General features: G+C 54.6%; 1 protein-coding gene across 1 annotated transcript in view; it reads left to right on the top strand.

Annotated features, from left to right (window-relative positions):
* BCL9L (BCL9 like) overlaps nt 1-18,503 on the top strand; it is a 42,202-nt gene that overhangs the window by 17,390 nt on the left and 6,309 nt on the right. Inside the window, exons 2-6 of the mRNA XM_042890987.1 lie at nt 10,588-10,951; nt 13,251-13,373; nt 14,626-14,836; nt 15,336-15,420; nt 15,825-18,213. Of these exons, the coding sequence (XP_042746921.1) occupies nt 10,651-10,951; nt 13,251-13,373; nt 14,626-14,836; nt 15,336-15,420; nt 15,825-18,213 (3,109 nt within the window). The 5' untranslated portion in view covers nt 10,588-10,650. The remainder of the gene's footprint in view (nt 1-10,587; nt 10,952-13,250; nt 13,374-14,625; nt 14,837-15,335; nt 15,421-15,824; nt 18,214-18,503) is intronic.

The raw sequence follows: 18,503 nt of genomic DNA, 5'->3' as shown, positions 1-18,503 counted from the left end.
GGGCAACCTGTGCCAGCGCCTCACCGCCCTCACTGCCAAACCTTCTTCCTCAGCTCCAGCCTCAATCTCCCCTCTTGTAGTCTGAAGCCATTTCCCCCTGTCTTACTTACCAAATAGACACCGCTGAAGAGTCTGTCCCTGTCTTTCTTACAGCCCCTTTAGGTACTCTTCCATACCTCTAGGCACTGTGACCTTGGTTTGGAAGCATCCTGCGTCCACCCTGGCACAGCCACCAGCAGCTGCGCTGCTCCGGCCCTAGCACACATGCTGGAGCAGGAAGTGTCTTTCGGAATGGGATGTTTGGGGTGTTGGGATGCTAATTCCAGTGGCTGAGATATCGGTGTGGAAGCTGTGTAAAGCGATTCCAGCCTGATCAAAGTGCCTTCTTCCTTCCTGTCCTGTAACGTGATCACGGGCCAGAGAGCTGCTCCCGATCCTGCTTCTAATTCCTTTTGTAAATGCACAACCTTGGAAGGAGCACTCATGCCTTACCAGTGTGATCATACAACCATAGAAGGGCTTGGGTTGGAGGGGGCCTTAAAGATCACTCCGTCCCAACCCCTGGCTGTGGGCAGGGCTGCTCCCCAGCAAATCACACTGCCTGCACGCAGGCTCAGGTCCAGAGGTCACAGACAGCCAGAGATGCACTGTCTGTTGTCAGGAGAGCGCGAGTAACCCATGGCTGGAAAAAGACCGGACATCTCTGTGCTGCTTTTTGCTGGCTGGGTCTGTGCTGCCTGTCTGCTGAAGGACCTGCAGCACGTGCTGGTTTGCAGTACAGGCTGTACGGAGCTGCCATCTCCATCCCTGCTGTCCGTGATGCTGGTTAGTCCCCTGTAAGCTGACTCTGAGGGATTTTAGGGCTGCCTCAAGCACCTCTGCCTTGTCCCAGATTTCCTCTCTTGAATCTGTGGGATGAGGGAGAGGAAGAAACATTTGGCTGGAATGCCAAGGCTGTGCATGGGAATCTTCTGGCTGTCAGTCTTCAAATGCGACCACAGCCTGTCTTCTGCTAGCTCAGAGGCTGCTGAATCGGCTTACCAGTCAGTGTTACTGGAAACCCTGTATCCCATTTGCCTATATGAAAATGTAAACAGCCATCCCAGTTCCAAGAGTGATGTTGTTTCCAGTTCTCCCACTAGACAGACTCTGTGCTCTTTCTCCCTTGTACCCAACTCTTTGTCAACGCCATCACTCTTCTCGTTGGTGCATTCTGGGTTTTGTAATTGACGGAATAACTGGAGCTGAGCGTCCAGGCTGAGCTGGAAGTGCTTCGTGCCCTCAATTACAGTACCAAGTGTAAGTGAAACTGCTCTGGAGCTTTATCTGGCTGCAGAGAACAGGGCTTTGGCCACAGTGAGAACTGTAAACCTCAAAACTTGGGCCTCCTGTGAGCCTCAGACGTGAGGGTCTGGAGGAGTTTTGGAAGCCCTTGCCAACTCTGTGCACCATAAATCAATGAGGCATCTCTCTCCTGTTGGAGAAGAGGGGCTGGCTGGGGGCAGCCACAAGGAAAGGTTGCTGCTTGGCCCCTCCTTGTGGTGTCTGTGTTTGGCTGCTGTTAAACATTCATCCTGTAGCCCTTCCAGAGGGCTGCAATTAGTGAGATGGGCTGATTTCTGGCACTTTCTGCCTGTTTCTGCTGTAAGTTGGCAGCATGGGTCAGGGTTAGATAATTATGTCTCTGCAAGAGCTTGGCGAGCTGTGGGAGGGTTTGTACAAGGGCAGAGCAACCCCTGGGACCTTGGGCTGCTTCTGCGGGACAGGCCATGCCTTTCTGCAACCCCGACGTGGGAGAAGCTGGGAAATTTCAACTTAGGATGTGGAGGAGGCTTCTGAGACGTGGTGAGGAGGTGGAGCAGCTGCCCTCGCTGGGTGCTTGGAGGGGAAACCCCCGTGCCATGCCCCCAGCCCATGTAAAGCCCTGTGCTGCTCAGCAGCGGATCCTCACTGCCCACCCCATCAGTGCTGGGGAAAGCGAAGGGTTTCCCAGGGTGGAATTTCCTGCAGGGCAGATGCACGGCTGCTTCCCCTTTGACCTTAAACCCCAATGTGCCTGAGTCATGATGGCATGCAAATAAGAGCGAGCGGGAGTGGGGGTTGAGGGAGCTGCTGGGAAAAGGAAGTGACCTCAGCCAAGTTTTAAATATAGAGCCAAAGCTCTGCTGTGTGCTGGGGCTGTTATTTATAATCGCGGAGGAGCGCTTGCTGACTTCTTGCATCCCTTCTGCATGGCAGTGCAGATGGATAACAATTTCTGTGCAAGGTGCTGGGGCAGCCAGCCTTGCTCTCCCATCCCTTTGCTGCCTTTCTGCCCCAGGTGAGGCAATGCACACATGAGGTGTGCGCACAGATGCAGTGATTTGGGCAGTTTGCTACCCAGCAGGCGCTCCAGCTCTGCTTTTGTCACCTCACAAAGTCCCAATGTGCCCTTTGCTCACTGTACTTAATGCAGGGGCAGGTCACAGGAAAGGAGCCCAGTTCTGCCCGAAAGTGGGGCTGTTTTCAAAGCAGGCCATGAACTGTAGGACACCAGAAGATATAAGCAATACAAATGAGCTCCTTTCCAAACCTTTCTGCCTGTGGCAGATGTTTCTTCATTATGGACTGTCCTTGAAGGTAGCCGTGCTTGTTGCTCACTTGCAGCACAGGTCCTGCTGTGCAGCGCAGTGGGGTGCAAGGCATTGAGGGGTGGTGGAGGTGCTCTTGTTCAGGCTGGGATTTGCATCCTAGACCTCAAAGGGTCATCACCTGGCCAAGTTGTTGTGGAAGAGCTTTTCTGCAAGGTGCAGAAGGATTGCCAAGCCTTGCCTGCAGTGTGCACCACCACCTTCTTGCCGTGTTTCTCTGAGGAAGGAGAACAAACATCTGCCAGGACTGCGTGGCTGTGGCCTTCAGGACAGCTGTCTGCATCCCGGTTTGAGGGCTGGGATGCAGAAGGAGGGCTTGGTGTGGACATGAAACCGGTTGGCAGCGTTGGGCTGAGGATGCCCTGGGTGAGGGTGACATCTAGTGGCTTCACCCCTCAGTCCATGGGGCAGCCAGTGGGTTGGGGCACTCAGTCTGCTCTCCAGTGGCTGAGAACCATGCTGGGTTCTACTGGGTTGAAGGTGGAGGGGTGCCAGGAGTTAACTGCCCTCCTGTCCTGCACATGTAGCATAGCAGAAACCCTTACTTTGGCAGTGTGTGGGAAGGGACCTAGTATGCTTTTTAAGAAAGGAAGGCCTGGAAACTGCAGGCTGGGGAGCCTCACCTCTGTGCCTGGGGAGATCATGGAGCAGATCCTCCTGGAAGAGATGTTAAGGCACATTGAGGTGAGGGGGTGACCCGAGACAGCCAGCACGGCTTCACCAAGGGCACAACGTGCCTGACCCATGCAGTGGCCTTCTGTGATGGAGTGATGGCATCGGTGGGCAAAGGAAGGGCAACTGATGTCACCTGCCTGGAGTTGTGCCTTTGACACAGTCCTGCACCACATCCTTATCTCCAGATTGGAGAGAGATGGATTGGAAGGCTGGGCTAGTTGGAGGATAAGGAATTGGTTGGATGGTCGCAGCCAGAGGGCTGCTGTCAATGGCTCCATGTCCAGGTGGAGGCCGGTGATGAGTGGTGTCCCCCAGGGGTCCATCTTGGGACCGGAGCTCTTCAGCATCTCCATCAGCGACAGACGATAGGATGGAGTGATATATAGTGATAGAGATAGGATGGAGTGCAGCCTCAGCAGTTTGCTGATGGCACCGAGCTGAGTGGTGCAGCGGACACAACAGCAGGAAGGGACGCCATCCAGAGGGACCTGGACGGGCTCAGAAAGTGGGCACGAGAGAACCTGCTGAGGTTCAGCAAGGCCAGGTGCTGCTCCTGGATCGGGGCAGCGCCAGACATGAGCCCAGAGTGGAGAAGAACTCGTTGAGAGCAGCCCTGCGGAGAAGGACTTGGGGTCCTGATGGGCAGAAGCGGGACGTGAGGCAGCAGTGTGCGCCTGCAGCCCGGAAGGCCGACAGCCCCCTGGGCTGCAGCAACAGAGGGGGGCAGCAGGGAGAGGAGGGGAGGGAGGGGGATGGGAGGAGAGTGGAGGGGAGGGGGTTGTGCCCCTCTGCTCTGCCCCTGCAAGGCCCCACCTGCAGTGCTGTGCCCAGATCCCCTCCATCTGAGGCCATTCTATGATGCTTTTGTTGGAATACAGACTAGTTTACCCACCAATGTCCCAGGGCTACTTTGCAGATTACTTGCTACTTAAGGATCGTCCTGCAGGGCAGGGTTCCAAGTACTCCCTGCATCTTAGCACTGCTTTGGCAGCAGAAGTGAAGTATGGGTGGAGGTATATGAATCTGCATTTGTAAGAGCTCAGAATGGCATGGGTGTTGGCTCTAAAAACATGAAATGTCCTAGAGAAAGTGGTGAAATGCAGGGCCATCTGTGAAAGGGCTGAAGAAATGTAGACTTTTTTACATGTGGGGGAAAGAAAAAGGACTTGAAACATCATTTCATGACGATTTGGGGATGGTTGTCTGGACAGGATACTGGATAATCTCATTTAGGCACCATTTTCCATGCAAGTTTGGATTAGATGATCTTTTAAGGTCCTTTCCAGTCTAGAGTGCTTATGATTCAGTGGTTTTATGGCATACACATCAGGCCTTACCTGACTTGCATGACTCCAGGCAAGACTTGACTCCCTTGTGAGACTTGTGGGAAAGTTGGGTACTCAGGATCTCACCTCCAAACCAGCTGCTCATGAGTGTCAGTGTATTAGAGGGCAGTGTGGGGCACAGCTCTGGGTGCATTTCTGAGCGTTATTTACATGGGGATGTCTCTCCATAGGTGGGAAGGAAGGTGAAGCTGAGATTTTATCCTCCTTTGAGACCTCTGAGACCTGTGGCCAAACAGCCCTACTGGAATGCATTATTTCCAAGGCAGCTCTAAATGACAGGAGAGCAGCAGGATCTACCAAATGACTCTGAGAGCTGCTAGGATTTGACAGAGCACTAAGTTTTCTCTGCAGGTCTTTACAACCCTCCTATAGAGGCTGTGAGGCTGTCACCTCTTCTGTCATTGAAAAAGGCATGTAAAGGATACAAGAAGTGAATGGGCTTCTCCAGGCTATCCACCTGACTCTATAAGAGCAAGATAATTTCCTGATGCTTGATAACAATGAGGCATTCCTGTAGCTGCACAGTTGCTGCATGGCATGCTGGTGCTGAGCTGTGCTTGTTGGGCTCGGGTGGCTTTCAGGGCGTCTCTGGCTGCTGATGCTCATTGTGGTCTTTTGGCTGGAGATGGCAGGGTGACACAGTTCTCCTACTGTTTGGGGGGGTTTTGTTTCTCACTGGAACAGAATCAAAGTCCACTGGATGGTCTCACGAAACAGATTGTTTTGGAATGATTATTTTTGCTTTTTCAAGGCAGATTTCTGAAACTGGTCTTGTTCTGAAATCAGAAACGATTCAGGAATCTTAGACATCAGAAATCTTGCTTCTGGAAAGCTTGTCATAGCCCGTGCCTCAGTGAAATGCTTTGACTTTAATGAAGTAGTGTGTTACCTCTTTGAAAGCATGCTGTCCCTTTCTGCTGCTAACCGTGGGACAGCTGCTGCTCTTAGGGCTGTTAGGCAGCGTGCCATGGTCTCATCCAGACTGGAGGTAAGAGAGACTTTTAGGAGATGGCAGCAGCTCTTTGGGGTGTCGCTTGCTGACCCATGAACACTTATTTCAGGAAGCCTCTGAGCTTGCCAAGGATCTCTCATTGCCAAGGATCACATCGTGGCTCTGTCCAGGTGGAGGCTGGCGATGAGTGTGTATGTGGCAGGGGGGCTGGAGATTCATGATCCTTGAGGTCTCTTCCAGCCCTGGGCAGTCTGTAATTCCTCTGTGATGAGTGTCCCTGCAGTGCTGTGCCCAGGCCTGGGGCCCCCAGGACAGGAGGGATGTGGAGCTGCTGGAGCGGGTCCAGAGGAGGGCACAAGGATTCTCAGAGGGCTGGAGCACCTCTGCTGTGAAGGCAGGCTGAGGGAGCTGGGCTTGTTCAGCTTGGAGAAGAGAAGGCTGCAGGGAGACCTCGTTGTGGCTGCACTGGGTGGTCTTTAAGGTTCCCTCCAACCTAAACCATTGCATGACTGAGATTGTGGTGATATCCATGGGACATTTTGGATCAGGGCTGTCTCAGCATCAGTGCTAAAAGGCTGAGCAGCTGTGCTGCCAACATAGGTGATGTGCTCAGCACTGTGCAGCAGCGGCCTGCCTTTGTTACTCCCTGAGCTGGCTGGCAGAGCAGGGCCTGGTTGCTCTCTGCTTGTTGCATCACTTCATCACGCCTCTCGTCTTTGCTGTTGGTGGGGCATGTCGGTGCAGCTCAGGAGTCTGATATCCACCGTGTGCAACCCTGCAGTTATCCAGGTTTCATTGCTGGGCTGGCAGAGTGCTGCTAGGAGCTTTCCTGCCCTGCACCACGCGGTGCACACTCTGCATACTTGCGGTGGTGTTGGGAATCTGTGTTGCTGTTCAGAGAGAGTGGGAGCATGATTCACCAGAAAGTCCTCCGGGAAGGCATTGGGGTTTCAGGTTTCCTGAACTATCAGCTATCAATTCCGGGACGGGGAGTTTGTCAGCTCAGTCTCTCCTTGCTCAGTTTCCTCCTCCCCTGCTGTTGTTCAGAGTGTAGCGGAGCTTTGCTGAAAGCAGTTTTGTTGTTTCCGTGCAAGGTTTATCTTCTGCCCAAGTCTTTGATTTAAAGCTTTTCAGACGTACAAGACACAAATATTCTCCCTCTGCATTTAGATACAGCACATCTTTCAGCAGAGCTATCGATTGAGCTTTGTGTGCTCCTTCCCCTCATCAGGTAGGTTGGCTGCCTGTTTTCTGATGGGGAAATCAAGGCAACCAGACAAAACCCATCATGCTCAGAATCACTCATGGATCTGGTGGCAGCAAGGCTAGGACCCAGGAGTCTTGGCTCCTCGCTGTAGCCACTGGGAATTAGATTTTCTATTGTCTTTAAAACTGCTGGGCTGGAGCGTGTGTGTTGCTAAATTGCAGAGGGAGCCACATTTCTATGCAATCTCCTTTTTCTCGTGTTCTTTTCAAGACGTTTTGGATCATTTGTCTGCCTGTGTCAGTGTATCTTCTTTCTAATTAATTCTCTGCTGTGGCCCAGATGCGTGGCATGCCTGCTGGAATCTGGTTGGAAGGGGTGTGTGCAAGGAGCTCACAGCAATCAAGATGTCTATCAGCGTGCTGCAGCCAGACAGATGGGAGGCTGGGGTGGAGTCCCGCCATGCCTCTTCAGCAAGATCCAACTGTTGCTGCTTCTGAGAGCACAGTAGAATCTGCAGGCAGTTGCTTCTGGCCTTTCTCCTGTTAGGATTTGCGAGCGTGGTGTGGCTGGGCTCGGTTAAGAACCGAATAGGATGGAATGGGAGAATTTCCCTGGGTCACAGTCAGTTCTGCGTGGCTTTCTGTGCTATCATCAGCTGAGGCAAGGTATGGGATGTCCTCCCTGGAGCACCCAAAATGAAACGAGGAGGAGTGCTAATTAGATGCCCTTAGAGCACAGTGTTCTGTAGGGGATCCCACGGTGAGCGAGGCTGCTCTGCACCTGAAGGTTTCATTGGGTGGCTGCTGGGTCCTGTAGGGCTGACGGCCGTCCTCCCTCGTGGCATTTTGAGGGATGTCTGTCTTCCTGAATGGGGTGAGGTTATCCAGGCTGCACGAGGTGGGTGGCTGTGTGGTATCTGTGAGTGAAGCACCTTCCATGGTGAACTTCCATGATTAGCTGCAGTGAGAGGTTGTATGATGGGGGTGTAGCGTGGTAGGCATGCCTGTGGGAAAGAATCTGCTTTTATATGATAGGACAAGGGGGAATGGTCATAGGACAAGGAGGAATGGCTTTAAGCTAAAAGAGGGCAGATGTGGGTGAGCTGTGAGGATGCAATCCTTTGGTCAGGGCGGTGAGGCGCTGGCACAGGTTGCCCAGAGAGCTGTGGGTGCCCCATCCCTGCAGGCACTCAGGGCCAGGTGGGATGGGGCCCTGGGCAGCCTGAGCTGGTGGGGGGCAGCCCTGCCCACGGCCGGGGGTGGCACTGGGTGGGCTTTGAGCTGCCCTCCGACCTGAGCCGTTTTGTGGCTCATTGGCTGCTGAAAGGGCTGTGGTTACTACTGGGCCTTTTGGAGGGGACCTTCCTGCTTCTGACTCGTTGATGAATGTGAGTTTGACCTGAGAACCGGAGGGACAGTGGGTGCATCTTGACCATCAGTCCGTGGGCATGGCCTTACGTGGCTTTCTCTTTCTTTCCTCAGCATGCTCACATCTGTGCTGTGCTATAGCTCCTGTTGTGCTGCAGTGCTGCTGAGCATGTTTGGTGAAGCACTTTGGGATCTGTTGTGAATGAAATACTGTGTTCATGCAGATGTGCCGCAGGCAGCCTCGCGTCTCCTCGCAGATAGCAGCAGTGGCGGTAGCTCCTGTCTGCTAATCTGGTGGCATCTGGGCGTGCATCAGATTGTGACCCTCAGGACAGCCCAGCAATGTGCTGCACAAATTGCGTGGTGCGGAGCTGGTGGAGCAGCAGGCACGGCTGGGGGCCATCGGTAGCACGGGCTGCTGCGGGGCTCGCTCTATGGAATGCTGTCTGGCAGCAGCCTCTTCAGCGGGGTGAAGGCTCCCCGAGGCTGGCCAGCCTGTGATTGCAGGCAGCGTGTGTGCTTAATGCCGCAGTCTGTGCCATATGGACCTTCTCCTCCTCCCTGCTTGCCCTCTCTGTGTTTCCCTTCCCACTCCGCTCCCCTCCCCCTGCAAACGCTTTGACAGAGCAATTGGGCAGGCACTGGGACCGCGGCTCTGACATAAATCTCTCCTGGTGTGGAATGAGGGGTATAAATATCCAGAGAGTGATGTGATCTTTCCAGCTGCTATTAATAGGTCCCCAGAGAACGAGAGCGCGCGAGCAAGGCTGGCTGATGCTTAAAGGGCTAGCAACTCCCTTATGTGCTGTGAAAATTAATCAGCACTGTGGCTCACCATCTTCCTCCGGGCTAAAGCGGAGCCCTCAGAGAGGTGTGCGGGAAGGAGGAGGGAGCAGCTAACGAGTCGCTAGTTAGGGAGCAGTGATAGGGCAAGCTGTGCGCAAATGATCCTGCTAACTAGGCAGGAATGCCTGGGCGGGCTGTGCAGTATGGCTGTGTGCTGTAGGGCTGTGCAGTATGGCCGTGTGCTGTAGGGATGTGCAGTAGGGCTGTGTGCTGTAGGGCTGTGCTGTAGGGATGTGCAGTATGGCTGTGTGCTGTGGGGCTGTGCAATAGAACTGTGTGCTGTAGGGCTGTGCTGTAGGGATGTGCTGTAGGGATATGCAGTATGGCTGTGTGCAGTAGGGCTGTGCAATAGGGCTGTGTGCTGTAGGGCTGTGCTGTAGGGCTGTGCTGTAGGGATATGCTGTAGGGCTGTGCAGTAGGGCTGTGTGCTGTAGGGCTGTGTGCTGCAGGGCTGTGTGCTGTAGGGCTGTGCAGTAGGGCTGTGTGCTGTAGGGCTGTGTGCTGTAGGGCTGTGCAGTATGGCTGTGTGCAGTATGGCTGTGTGCTGTAGGGCTATGCAGTAGGGCTGTGTGCTGTAGGGCTGTGCAGTAGGGCTGTGTGCTGTAGGGTTATGCAGTAGGGCTGTGTGCTGTAGGGCTGTGCAGTAGGGCTGTGTGCTGTAGGGTTATGCAGTAGGGCTGTGTGCTGTAGGGCTGTGCAGTAGGGCTCCTGCCACAGGCTGCTCTGCCAGGCACTGCTGCACACTGCTGCACACCAGCCAGCCCTGCTGCAGGGAGCAGGTGTGGAGAAGTCCATTTTACAGGCAGGGAGCTCCCTGGCAGTCAGTTGCAAGATGCAGCCTGTGCCTCGCAGCCATCACCAGCAAGTTGGAGGTGGTGTGCACGGTGCTGCTGGGCACTGTGTTCTATTTAGAGCTGCAGAGTTTAGTGCTGCTTGTCCCAGGGTGGCAGAAAAAATCTGTGCTCAGCATCTGGGCTGCTCAGTCCAGATGGGAGGAGCGTGGTCCCAGTAACCCCTGCGTGCTGGGAAATGCGTCTGCCTATACAAGGGAAAGGTTCTTGCCTGTGTGGAGAGGGTGTCATGCAAACAACATAGAAGTATGCAAGCAGACAGGGATACCTCAGCTTCCCCAAACACGTGGTTTGCTTTCCTTCCCCAGACTCCTGTGGCAGGAAGAAGAGTAATGACACGGCTGTGGCAGGGCAGTGTGAGGCCCTGATGCAGGAGAGCTGAGGAGTGGTTCTCACTGGGATGCTCTTTGTTCTGCAGGAGCACCGTCAGACTCTTTAGCAAGGAAAATGCTACAGGTCTTTGTTCAAGAGGTGCATCCCTAAAGTTGGAGATGGGCGCCCTAAGCAGCCCATTCTGGTGCTCCTGAGATGAGGTTGGCTGTGGTCCCACAGCGCCTGTCCCATGCAGGAACTGAAGGTAGCTGTGAGGGATGCACACAGCAGCGCCCAGGGCTGGTGCTGAGCTGCAGGTTGAGCGATGTCGTATGAGCAGCTCTGGGTTCTGCCTTGCTGTGTGGGGCACGCTGCTCACCCTCTGCCCTCTTCTCTTGCAGTTTTGTGACAGAAGGGCCTGGGAGCTCCCTCCACTGGTGCTGTGGGACGCTTCAGCCAATCCAATGCACCCTGACAACAAACTGCCCAGCCATGGCAAGGCAGGCAGCAGCGGTGCCCCGGCCCAGCACCACAACGTGAGCCAAGCACCCACCTGCAACCTGGGCTCAAAGGGTGTGGGTGCAGGCAGCCATGGCGGCAAGGCCACCCAGATCTCCCCTGGCAACTCTGGACTGAAAAACAGCCAGAACACTGTCCCAAACTTCAGCTCCTTGAAAGGCAAGGTGAAACGGGAACGGAGCATCTCAGTGGACTCTGGAGAGCAGAGAGAAGCTGGCACCCCGTCGCTGGACACAGAATCGAAAGGTAATGTGCTCCTAAACTGTGCTTCAGAAGTCCTTCTCTCAGTTGCTCCAAGCATTTGGGCAGGAGTGGGGATGGGAGCAGCTGTAGGCAGCTTGGGTTTCTATGCTGCCCTTCTCTTTGGAGCTACCCCAGCAGCCTGTGCATCACCACGTGTCTCATCTGCAGTTCTGGGACCAGAGTGGCTGAGCACTGTCATTTCTTAAACTGCTGGTTACATCGAGAGTCTGAAACTGTGGGTTGAATAGGCTTCTGAGGCCTGCTAAACAAGAGCCTGCTTCACCTACGCTGTTCTGAGCAGCTCTGCTTTGCAATGTACAGACTTTCAGCTCAGGACAGAGTTAGCTGTTTTGTGTCTTCTCCCTGCTGGCAAAGAGCTGCCATTGTGGTGTTCCTGCAGCTGCCCAGCTCCTCACCTGGTTAATGAGGTGCTGCTGCAAGGGTCGCTGTCTGAGCGGCTCTGTGGTTTCATTAGATGTGGATGAAACTCTTGTGTAGAAACACTTGGCTTCTAAAAAAGGGCTGAGCCAGTACTTCCAAATCCTTTGACTCCCCTGTCCCAGCCAGCCTTCCCTGTGCTATCCTGCATCTCACAGAGCATGGTGCCCAGTGGCTCCATGTGACACAGGAAATCTACTGAAATAACACGAGCAGGAATGCCGGAATCCTTCTGCAGTTCGCTAACACTTTGCATTAATATGGCCCATAAACCTCTAGATTATGTACAAAAGAGTGATCAGATATGTTACGTTGGAGTTAACACAGAGCTGAAGTTACTGATCATAGAATCCTTGGAGCTGGAAGGGATCTTTGAAGGTCATCTGGTCCCTGTTCCTAACCCTAACCCTGGGACAAGGGGAAATGGTTTTAAGTTGAAGGAGGGAAGATTGAGGTTGGATATCAGGGGGAAGTTCTCTACTATGAGAGCGGTGAGGTGCTGGAACAGCTGCCCAGAGAGGCTGTGGATGCCCCGTCCATCCCTGGAGGTGTTCAAGGCCAGGTTGGTTGGAGCCCTGGGCAGCCTGGGCTGGTACTGAATGTGGAGGTTGGTGGTCCTGCATGCAGCAGGGAGTTGGAGCTTCATGATCCTTCCAACCCAAGCTATTCTATGACTCTATGGTTCCTGGGTGCCTTCAGGCAAGCTGTTTCCTTTCCAAGCTGCCCCAACCTGAGCTATGAAATCAAGGGAGCATCTGAGTTTAGAGAGAGTATAAAGACTCTGCCCAATGAATGGCTTTGAAAAGCAGAGTCTGTGTCTCTTGTTCCTACCAAGGTTGTAAACATCTTCAGGTTTTACTTGTCTTTTAATGAACTTTCTCACCACTGATTGTTCTTTGAAGCCCTTGTCCAGGCAGAAAAACAACAAAAAACACACAAAAAAGAGCCTTGCTCAGTACTTCATCAGGAGAGCCGTGCAGTCCTGTGTCTGGGAGGATGGATGGCTGTGCATGTGGGGATGCAGTCCTGTGGAGGAGCAGAGCCAGTGCACACGTGGAGAAAGGGAGGAGGACAGGGATGAGGCAGTGATCTCGAGCGCTGACTGCCAGCTTGGTGGGGAGCTGCAGGATTTAGTGCTCTGCTGGTACCAGGCAAGACGAGCACCTGGGAGGTCTCCTCGCAGGATGTGTCTTGTGGGAGTTGGCGAGGGAAGGAGGAGGAACCTAGCAGGCCTCTAACAAGCTCCCTGTCTGTCTCCTGTGCCAGACTGTTTTTCTGAATGGCAGACATCTAGCACTGACTGTGCTTTCCCTTTAGCCGGTGCTGTGCCTCTCTCAATGAGCGAGCATCTGGGCTGTGCCTACAAGGTAATCCTTGGGTTCAGCAAGGTGCCAGCATCCTCAGCCAAAGGGTAACACGCTTGGGCCCAGCGTGGGCTGCAGAGATGTTCTGTGAGCAGTGCCTCAGGCCAAGCAGGGCTGCTGCTGAAGGGCTTTTAGCCCGGGCCTCTCACAAGGCCTTGCTGGAAGGGATTGTGTTGCAGCCTGGCACAGTGCTCAGAGTACAGGAGGCCATGTCTGACAGCATGGCCAAGCCCTGCGTGGGTCCCACTGCCACCTGGGGTCTTGGCTCGCCACCCCCAAGCTGCCCATTGACCACCACTCAGGGGATGATGTCTCAGCGCCAGCCCAGATACCTGCAGGGTATGATTGCTGAGCCTGGGCTTTGGTGAGCTCCAAGCTAAAGAGCCTGGCCTTGCATGCCGTGCTTCCCCAACCTCCTTCACTGCAGCCAGGCAGAGCCCCAGCCTTCTCAGCCCCTTGGCAGCTCTCCTCAGCTCTTCTGACTCTTGTGTCCTTTGCAGGAGAGGTGGCTCCCCGCAGCAAGCGGCGGTGCGTGCTGGAAAGGAAGCAGCCGTACAGTGGGGACGAATGGTGCTCTGGGCCAGACAGCGAGGAAGACGACAAACCCATCAGCAGTGCACACAGTGAGTGCCTACCTCCTTACCTGTCCGGAATCTTGAATAAAGCCAGATCTCTGCTGGGAGTGTGGCTGATCATTGTGCTCTGAGAGTATCTGCAGCCACACAGTGAGGTGTGGGAGCACAGAACAACTGTGGAGATGCACTGAGATGCTGGAGGGGGAAGGTGTTGAGGTTGGATGTCCATGCTGCCCAGATACCTTCAACTGTGCATATGAGGCTAAAGGTGCTCCTGGTGTCTTGACAGTGGTTCAGGCAGAGCTGAGCAGACCAGTGTGAGCAGGCAGTTCTTTTTCCAGCCATGACCATTAGTGTGGCTCAGCTAGCTATTCCTAAAGTTCAGGCTGATGTTTTGAGGTTATGTAGGTGTAAAGATTTTGTGAACTTTCAGATCTGGTTGCTTTAATTTCCATCTCTTCCCGTCCACCAGAGTGCGAGATGTTAGAAAAAATACGGCTGTTTCTTTCTCTTTGGAAGAAGTATTCTCCCTTGTGTGGCAGTTCGGTATCACTGTGAGTCAGCAAACATGCCCATAAAGCTGTGTGACGTGTGGCCTTAATGCCTGCCAGCGCACAGCAGCCGTCTTCCCTGAGATGTTTATCTCTGTGTGGTTCACCAGGGCCAGGATGGAAGGCAGGACTGCGAGACTTTCCTGCCAGCTGGTCAGAATCATAGGATCACTGAAGTCCAACCAATCCAGTCCAACTGCCCACCAGTGCTGCCCACTGCCCACGTCCCTCAGTGCCACTGCTTTGCCCCGGGCTGACTGCTAGTCTGAGTGTTTGCTGTTGGTAGGAGAAGAGTGGGCCTGGCTCAATGGCTACAGTATGTGTATGGAGCTGAGCAAGAGGAAAGCAATGAATGCTGCTGTTAATTACAATGCTTATTAATATTAATTAGGAATATTACTCAATAATTAATGATGATTAATAATTATCACCGGTGAAAAGCATCTCCTCTTTCCCCTGCTACCCGGGTCCCTGTTGTTAGCACCACGGGAAGGGAGATGAGATGAGCCTGGGGCCACCCTGGGATGAAGGAGAGACCAAAGGAGGAGTTGGGCCGCTCGGGTGCCTGGGGACATTGGCCACCAAGATTGCAGGGACTGCTGGTCGGGTGCTGCCATCTGGTGGAGTCGGGAGCCCTCCTGCTTCCCTCCATCTCTGTTCATTCTGGTCCAGACAGCAGTGCCGCTCAGCAGCTGCTCTGCTTCTCTTGCAGCGCTAGCTTCAGTAACTCCTGTCCTGTGCTCCCACAGATTGTAATGTAGCAGATCCTGCAATGTCCACGGCCTCGCAGCTTGGCCCAGGGTCCAACCCGCTGCCAAACCTGAATGAGACCAGTTCTTCCAGCACACCTCATGGTACTGCCCCAGGCTTACGGTCGGATGGTGCGGGAGGTGGAGGTGGTGGAACAGGAAAGCAGCCTTCTCAGTTCGTCTACGTCTTTACAACGCACCTTGCTAACACGTAAGCAGCAGACCTTGTCCATTCACCCAGAGCAGTGTGGATTGCTGATCCGGGGGCATCCGTGGGGTTGGGTTGTCGCAGGGAATGCCAAGTAACGCTTGGTGTTCTGCACTCAGTTCCTCACTTCTGTTCTGCATTGTCTCAGCCATCGTGTCTAGCAAGACTGAGTTTTAGGGCTTTTTGCTAGATCATATGTTGTGTGTTAGAACATCTTGGAAACAGCCACCTGTAGGGCAGCATGGAGCAGCAGGCACAAAGCAGAGCAGAAGGCCCAGCACAGGACATGGGAAGAGGGAAATTCCAAGGCAGGTGATCTTCAGTTGGAAAACCTCACTGTGGCCTGTGCAGGACAGGTGGGAGGACTCTGAGAATATCCCCCCCATTCCTATTGACCTCCTAAGAATTCCCTGTTCCCATAGGACTGAAGAGAGGAGGTGGTGCCTGGGGCCCGGGATGGGGCACAATGTCTGATCTTGAGTGGTTGATTCTCTCTCCCCAGAGCTGCGGAAGCTGTCTTGCAGGGCCGAGCTGACTCCATTCTGGCCTATCATCAGCAAAACGTCCCACGGGCAAAGCTAGACCAGGTATACTGGCCATGGACCAAATGCTCCTGTTGGCAAGCGCTGCTGACCATTCCGTTCTGACATGGCTATTTCTCCCAGCTCCTGGCTTAGCTGTGGAGGAACAGGGAATCAGAATTCCCTTTCAGCAGTGTGGGAAGTGCTTTTCTTTGAAGCCACTTCAGAATGAGTCTTGGTTACTGTAAAGTGTGAAGATTTTGGGCTGGAGCACAATATGTGGCCCCGCAGATACGTGGGCAGAATACATGACTGTGTATTTCCAGGCCATGTGATGGGGCCTGCTTCTTCCCCATGAGGAATGAAGGCAGAGCTGCCATGTGGCGTGTTTCAGATTGTTTCCCTATAGAGTATGGGAAGAATAGCCAGAGCATTTTCATTCTCACCTTGTCTTCCCTTTTCTCTATCAGGCGCCAGCTCCTAAAGTGCTGGGAGTTGCTGAGCAGGTTCCGATTAACCCTCCTTCTGCCAACACTCCCCAGTCTCAGCCACCAGCACCTCAAGCAAGTCAGCCACAGCCGCAGCCTCCTGCACCGCAGCCGCCTCCTCCACCTCAGGCCATCAGTCAGACAGCCCTACCTGCACCCAACAGCCTGCCCCAGGAGGGCACAAGTGAAGATGTCCGAAGAGAACTGACTCCCAACTCTCTAGGAAACAACAGCGGCAGCAACCAGCCTGGAAGTAACCACCCCAATACACCCACTGCATCTACCACCACCATGCAGCCTGGGCAAGTGGACTCTGCCACGTCCAGCTCCAACCTCCTTGGGGAGGGCCCTGGCTCAGGGATGCAGGGGAATGGGCAGGCAGGTCTGGGCTCCAGGAACTCTATGAACTCGGAAGGGCTCTCGAAGGAGCAGCTGGAGCACCGAGAGCGCTCTCTGCAGACCCTGCGGGACATTGAGCGTCTGCTGCTGCGCAGCGGGGAGGCTGAGCCGTTCATGAAGTCCAGCCAAAGCACTGGTGAGGGTGGGACTGCCCCTCAGCCACAGGCTGCCCCTGCCCAGCCCCCCGCACCCCCTGCCGGCATGAAGAAGTACGAAGAGCCTCTGCAGTCCATGATTTCCCAGACCCAGAGCCTCGGTGGCCCCAGCCTGGAACACGAGGTGCCCCACCACCCTGGCACTGACATGGGGCAGCAGATGAACATGATGATGCAGCGGCTGAACCAGGACAGCCTGACGCCAGAGCAAGTGGCCTGGAGGAAGTTGCAGGAAGAGTATTATGAGGAGAAGCGCCGGAAAGAGGAGCAGATCAGCATCCATGGCCGACCCATGCAGGAAATCATGATTCCACAATCTATGGGCAGCATGATGATGCGTGGCCCCCCCCCACCCTACCACAGTAAGCCTGGGGAGCAGTGGCCGCCAGGCATGGGCAGCCAGCTGCGGGGACCCATGGACCTGCAGGACCCTATGCAGCTAAGAGGAGGGCCACCCTTCCCAGGGCCACGATTCCCTGGAAATCAAATACAGAGGGTCTCTGGCTTTGGAGGGATGCAGAACATGCCCTTGGATGCTCTTGGTCCCATGAATGCCATGCAGAGGCCGGTCAGGCCTGGCATGGGGTGGAGTGATGATCTGCCTCCGATGGGAGGTCCCGGGAACTTCCCACAGGGCTCCCTGCCTTACCCATCGGGGCAGGGGGACCCTGAAAGGTTCATGAATCCACGTGCCAGGGAGGAGATTCTGCGGCACCAGCTGATGGAGAAACGCCCAGTGGCAATGCAGAGGCCCATGGGGATGTCCAGCAACTCCATGAGCCAGGGTATGGAAATGGAGAGGATGATACAGGCTCACAGACAGATGGATCCATCCATGTTTGCTGGGCAGATAGCAGGGGACAACCTCAGCAGCAACCCAATGGGAATGGATTTTGCAGGAACTCGTGGGATACTGAGTCCCCCTATGAGCCAGTCAGGCCTTCGGGACATGGACGCACCCATGGGCCCTGGCAACCTCAACATGAACATGAATGTCAATATGAACATGAACATGAACCTCAATGTGCAGATGACCCCCCAGCAGCAGATGATGATGTCGCAGAAGATGAGGGGCCCTGACATGATAGCCCATCAGGGTATGAGCCCTGAGGAGCTGGCCAGGGCAAGGGCTCAGAATGGCAATGGCAGTGCAGTGCTGGGGGGACCGCAGAAAATGATGATTCCCTCCCAGTTCCCCAGCCAAGGACAACAAGGTTTCTCAAGCGGGCAAGGACCTTACCCCAACATGCCTCAGGAGATGGGCAATGCCTCAGACATGTTCAGCCCTGAGCAGGGCGCCATGCCTGTTGGAAGCATCAGTGGTACCACCAGACTCAGCCACATCCCCCTGCCCCCAGCCTCCAATCCCGCTCCTGCACAAGGGGGAAACCTGGCCAATATGCACCCAGCACCTTCCCGTGGCTTGGGCCGCCGACCCTCCGACCTCACCATCAACATCAGCCAGATGAACTCCCCCAGCATGGGTCACCTCAAGTCCCCCACCCTCAGCCAGGTGCACTCCCCACTGGTCACTTCGCCCTCTGCCAACCTCAAGTCCCCGCAGACGCCATCGCAGATGGTCAGCATGCCGCCTTCTAACCAGTCTGGGCCCCTTAAGTCTCCCCAGGTGATGAGCTCCTCACTTAACGTCCGCTCTCCAACTGGCTCACCAAGCCGCCTCAAGTCCCCTTCTATGGCTGTTCCTTCCCCGGGTTGGGTGCCATCTCCCAAACCCACAATGCCCAGCCCAGGAGTCAACCAGAGCAAGCAGACACTCAGCATGAACTCCTCCACGTCCATGGCAGGACTGGATCAGGGTATGTCAGTATCTTGTGTGCTAGTGTGCCTGCGTGTGTGTTTTGGTGAGTGTGTGAGCATCCAGAACCCTGCAACAAGCACCCTGTGACCAGGGCTCCGTAGGATCAGCACTGGTCACACATCTCCCAAATCCAACCTGCCTGGACTGGCTGTAGTCTCATTCTTTCTGTACCCTGTGAAGCAGGTCTTGCTCTCCTTCCTGCTCTGCTCACATGGCTGCTTGTTGCAGGCAGCCCAGAGCGCGTTTGCAGCCCCTGCCTTCTGGCACAGCAGAGCAGTTTCTTCCCTG

This window comes from Lagopus leucura, unplaced genomic scaffold (assembly GCF_019238085.1).
Source record: "Lagopus leucura isolate 7727_CA_CO unplaced genomic scaffold, USGS_WTPT01 142-17_obj-0_obj, whole genome shotgun sequence".
Classification (NCBI taxonomy): Eukaryota; Metazoa; Chordata; class Aves; order Galliformes; family Phasianidae; genus Lagopus; species Lagopus leucura.
The sequence above is the reverse complement of the archived record's forward strand: the minus strand, read 5'-3'. Positions and strand labels throughout refer to the sequence as shown.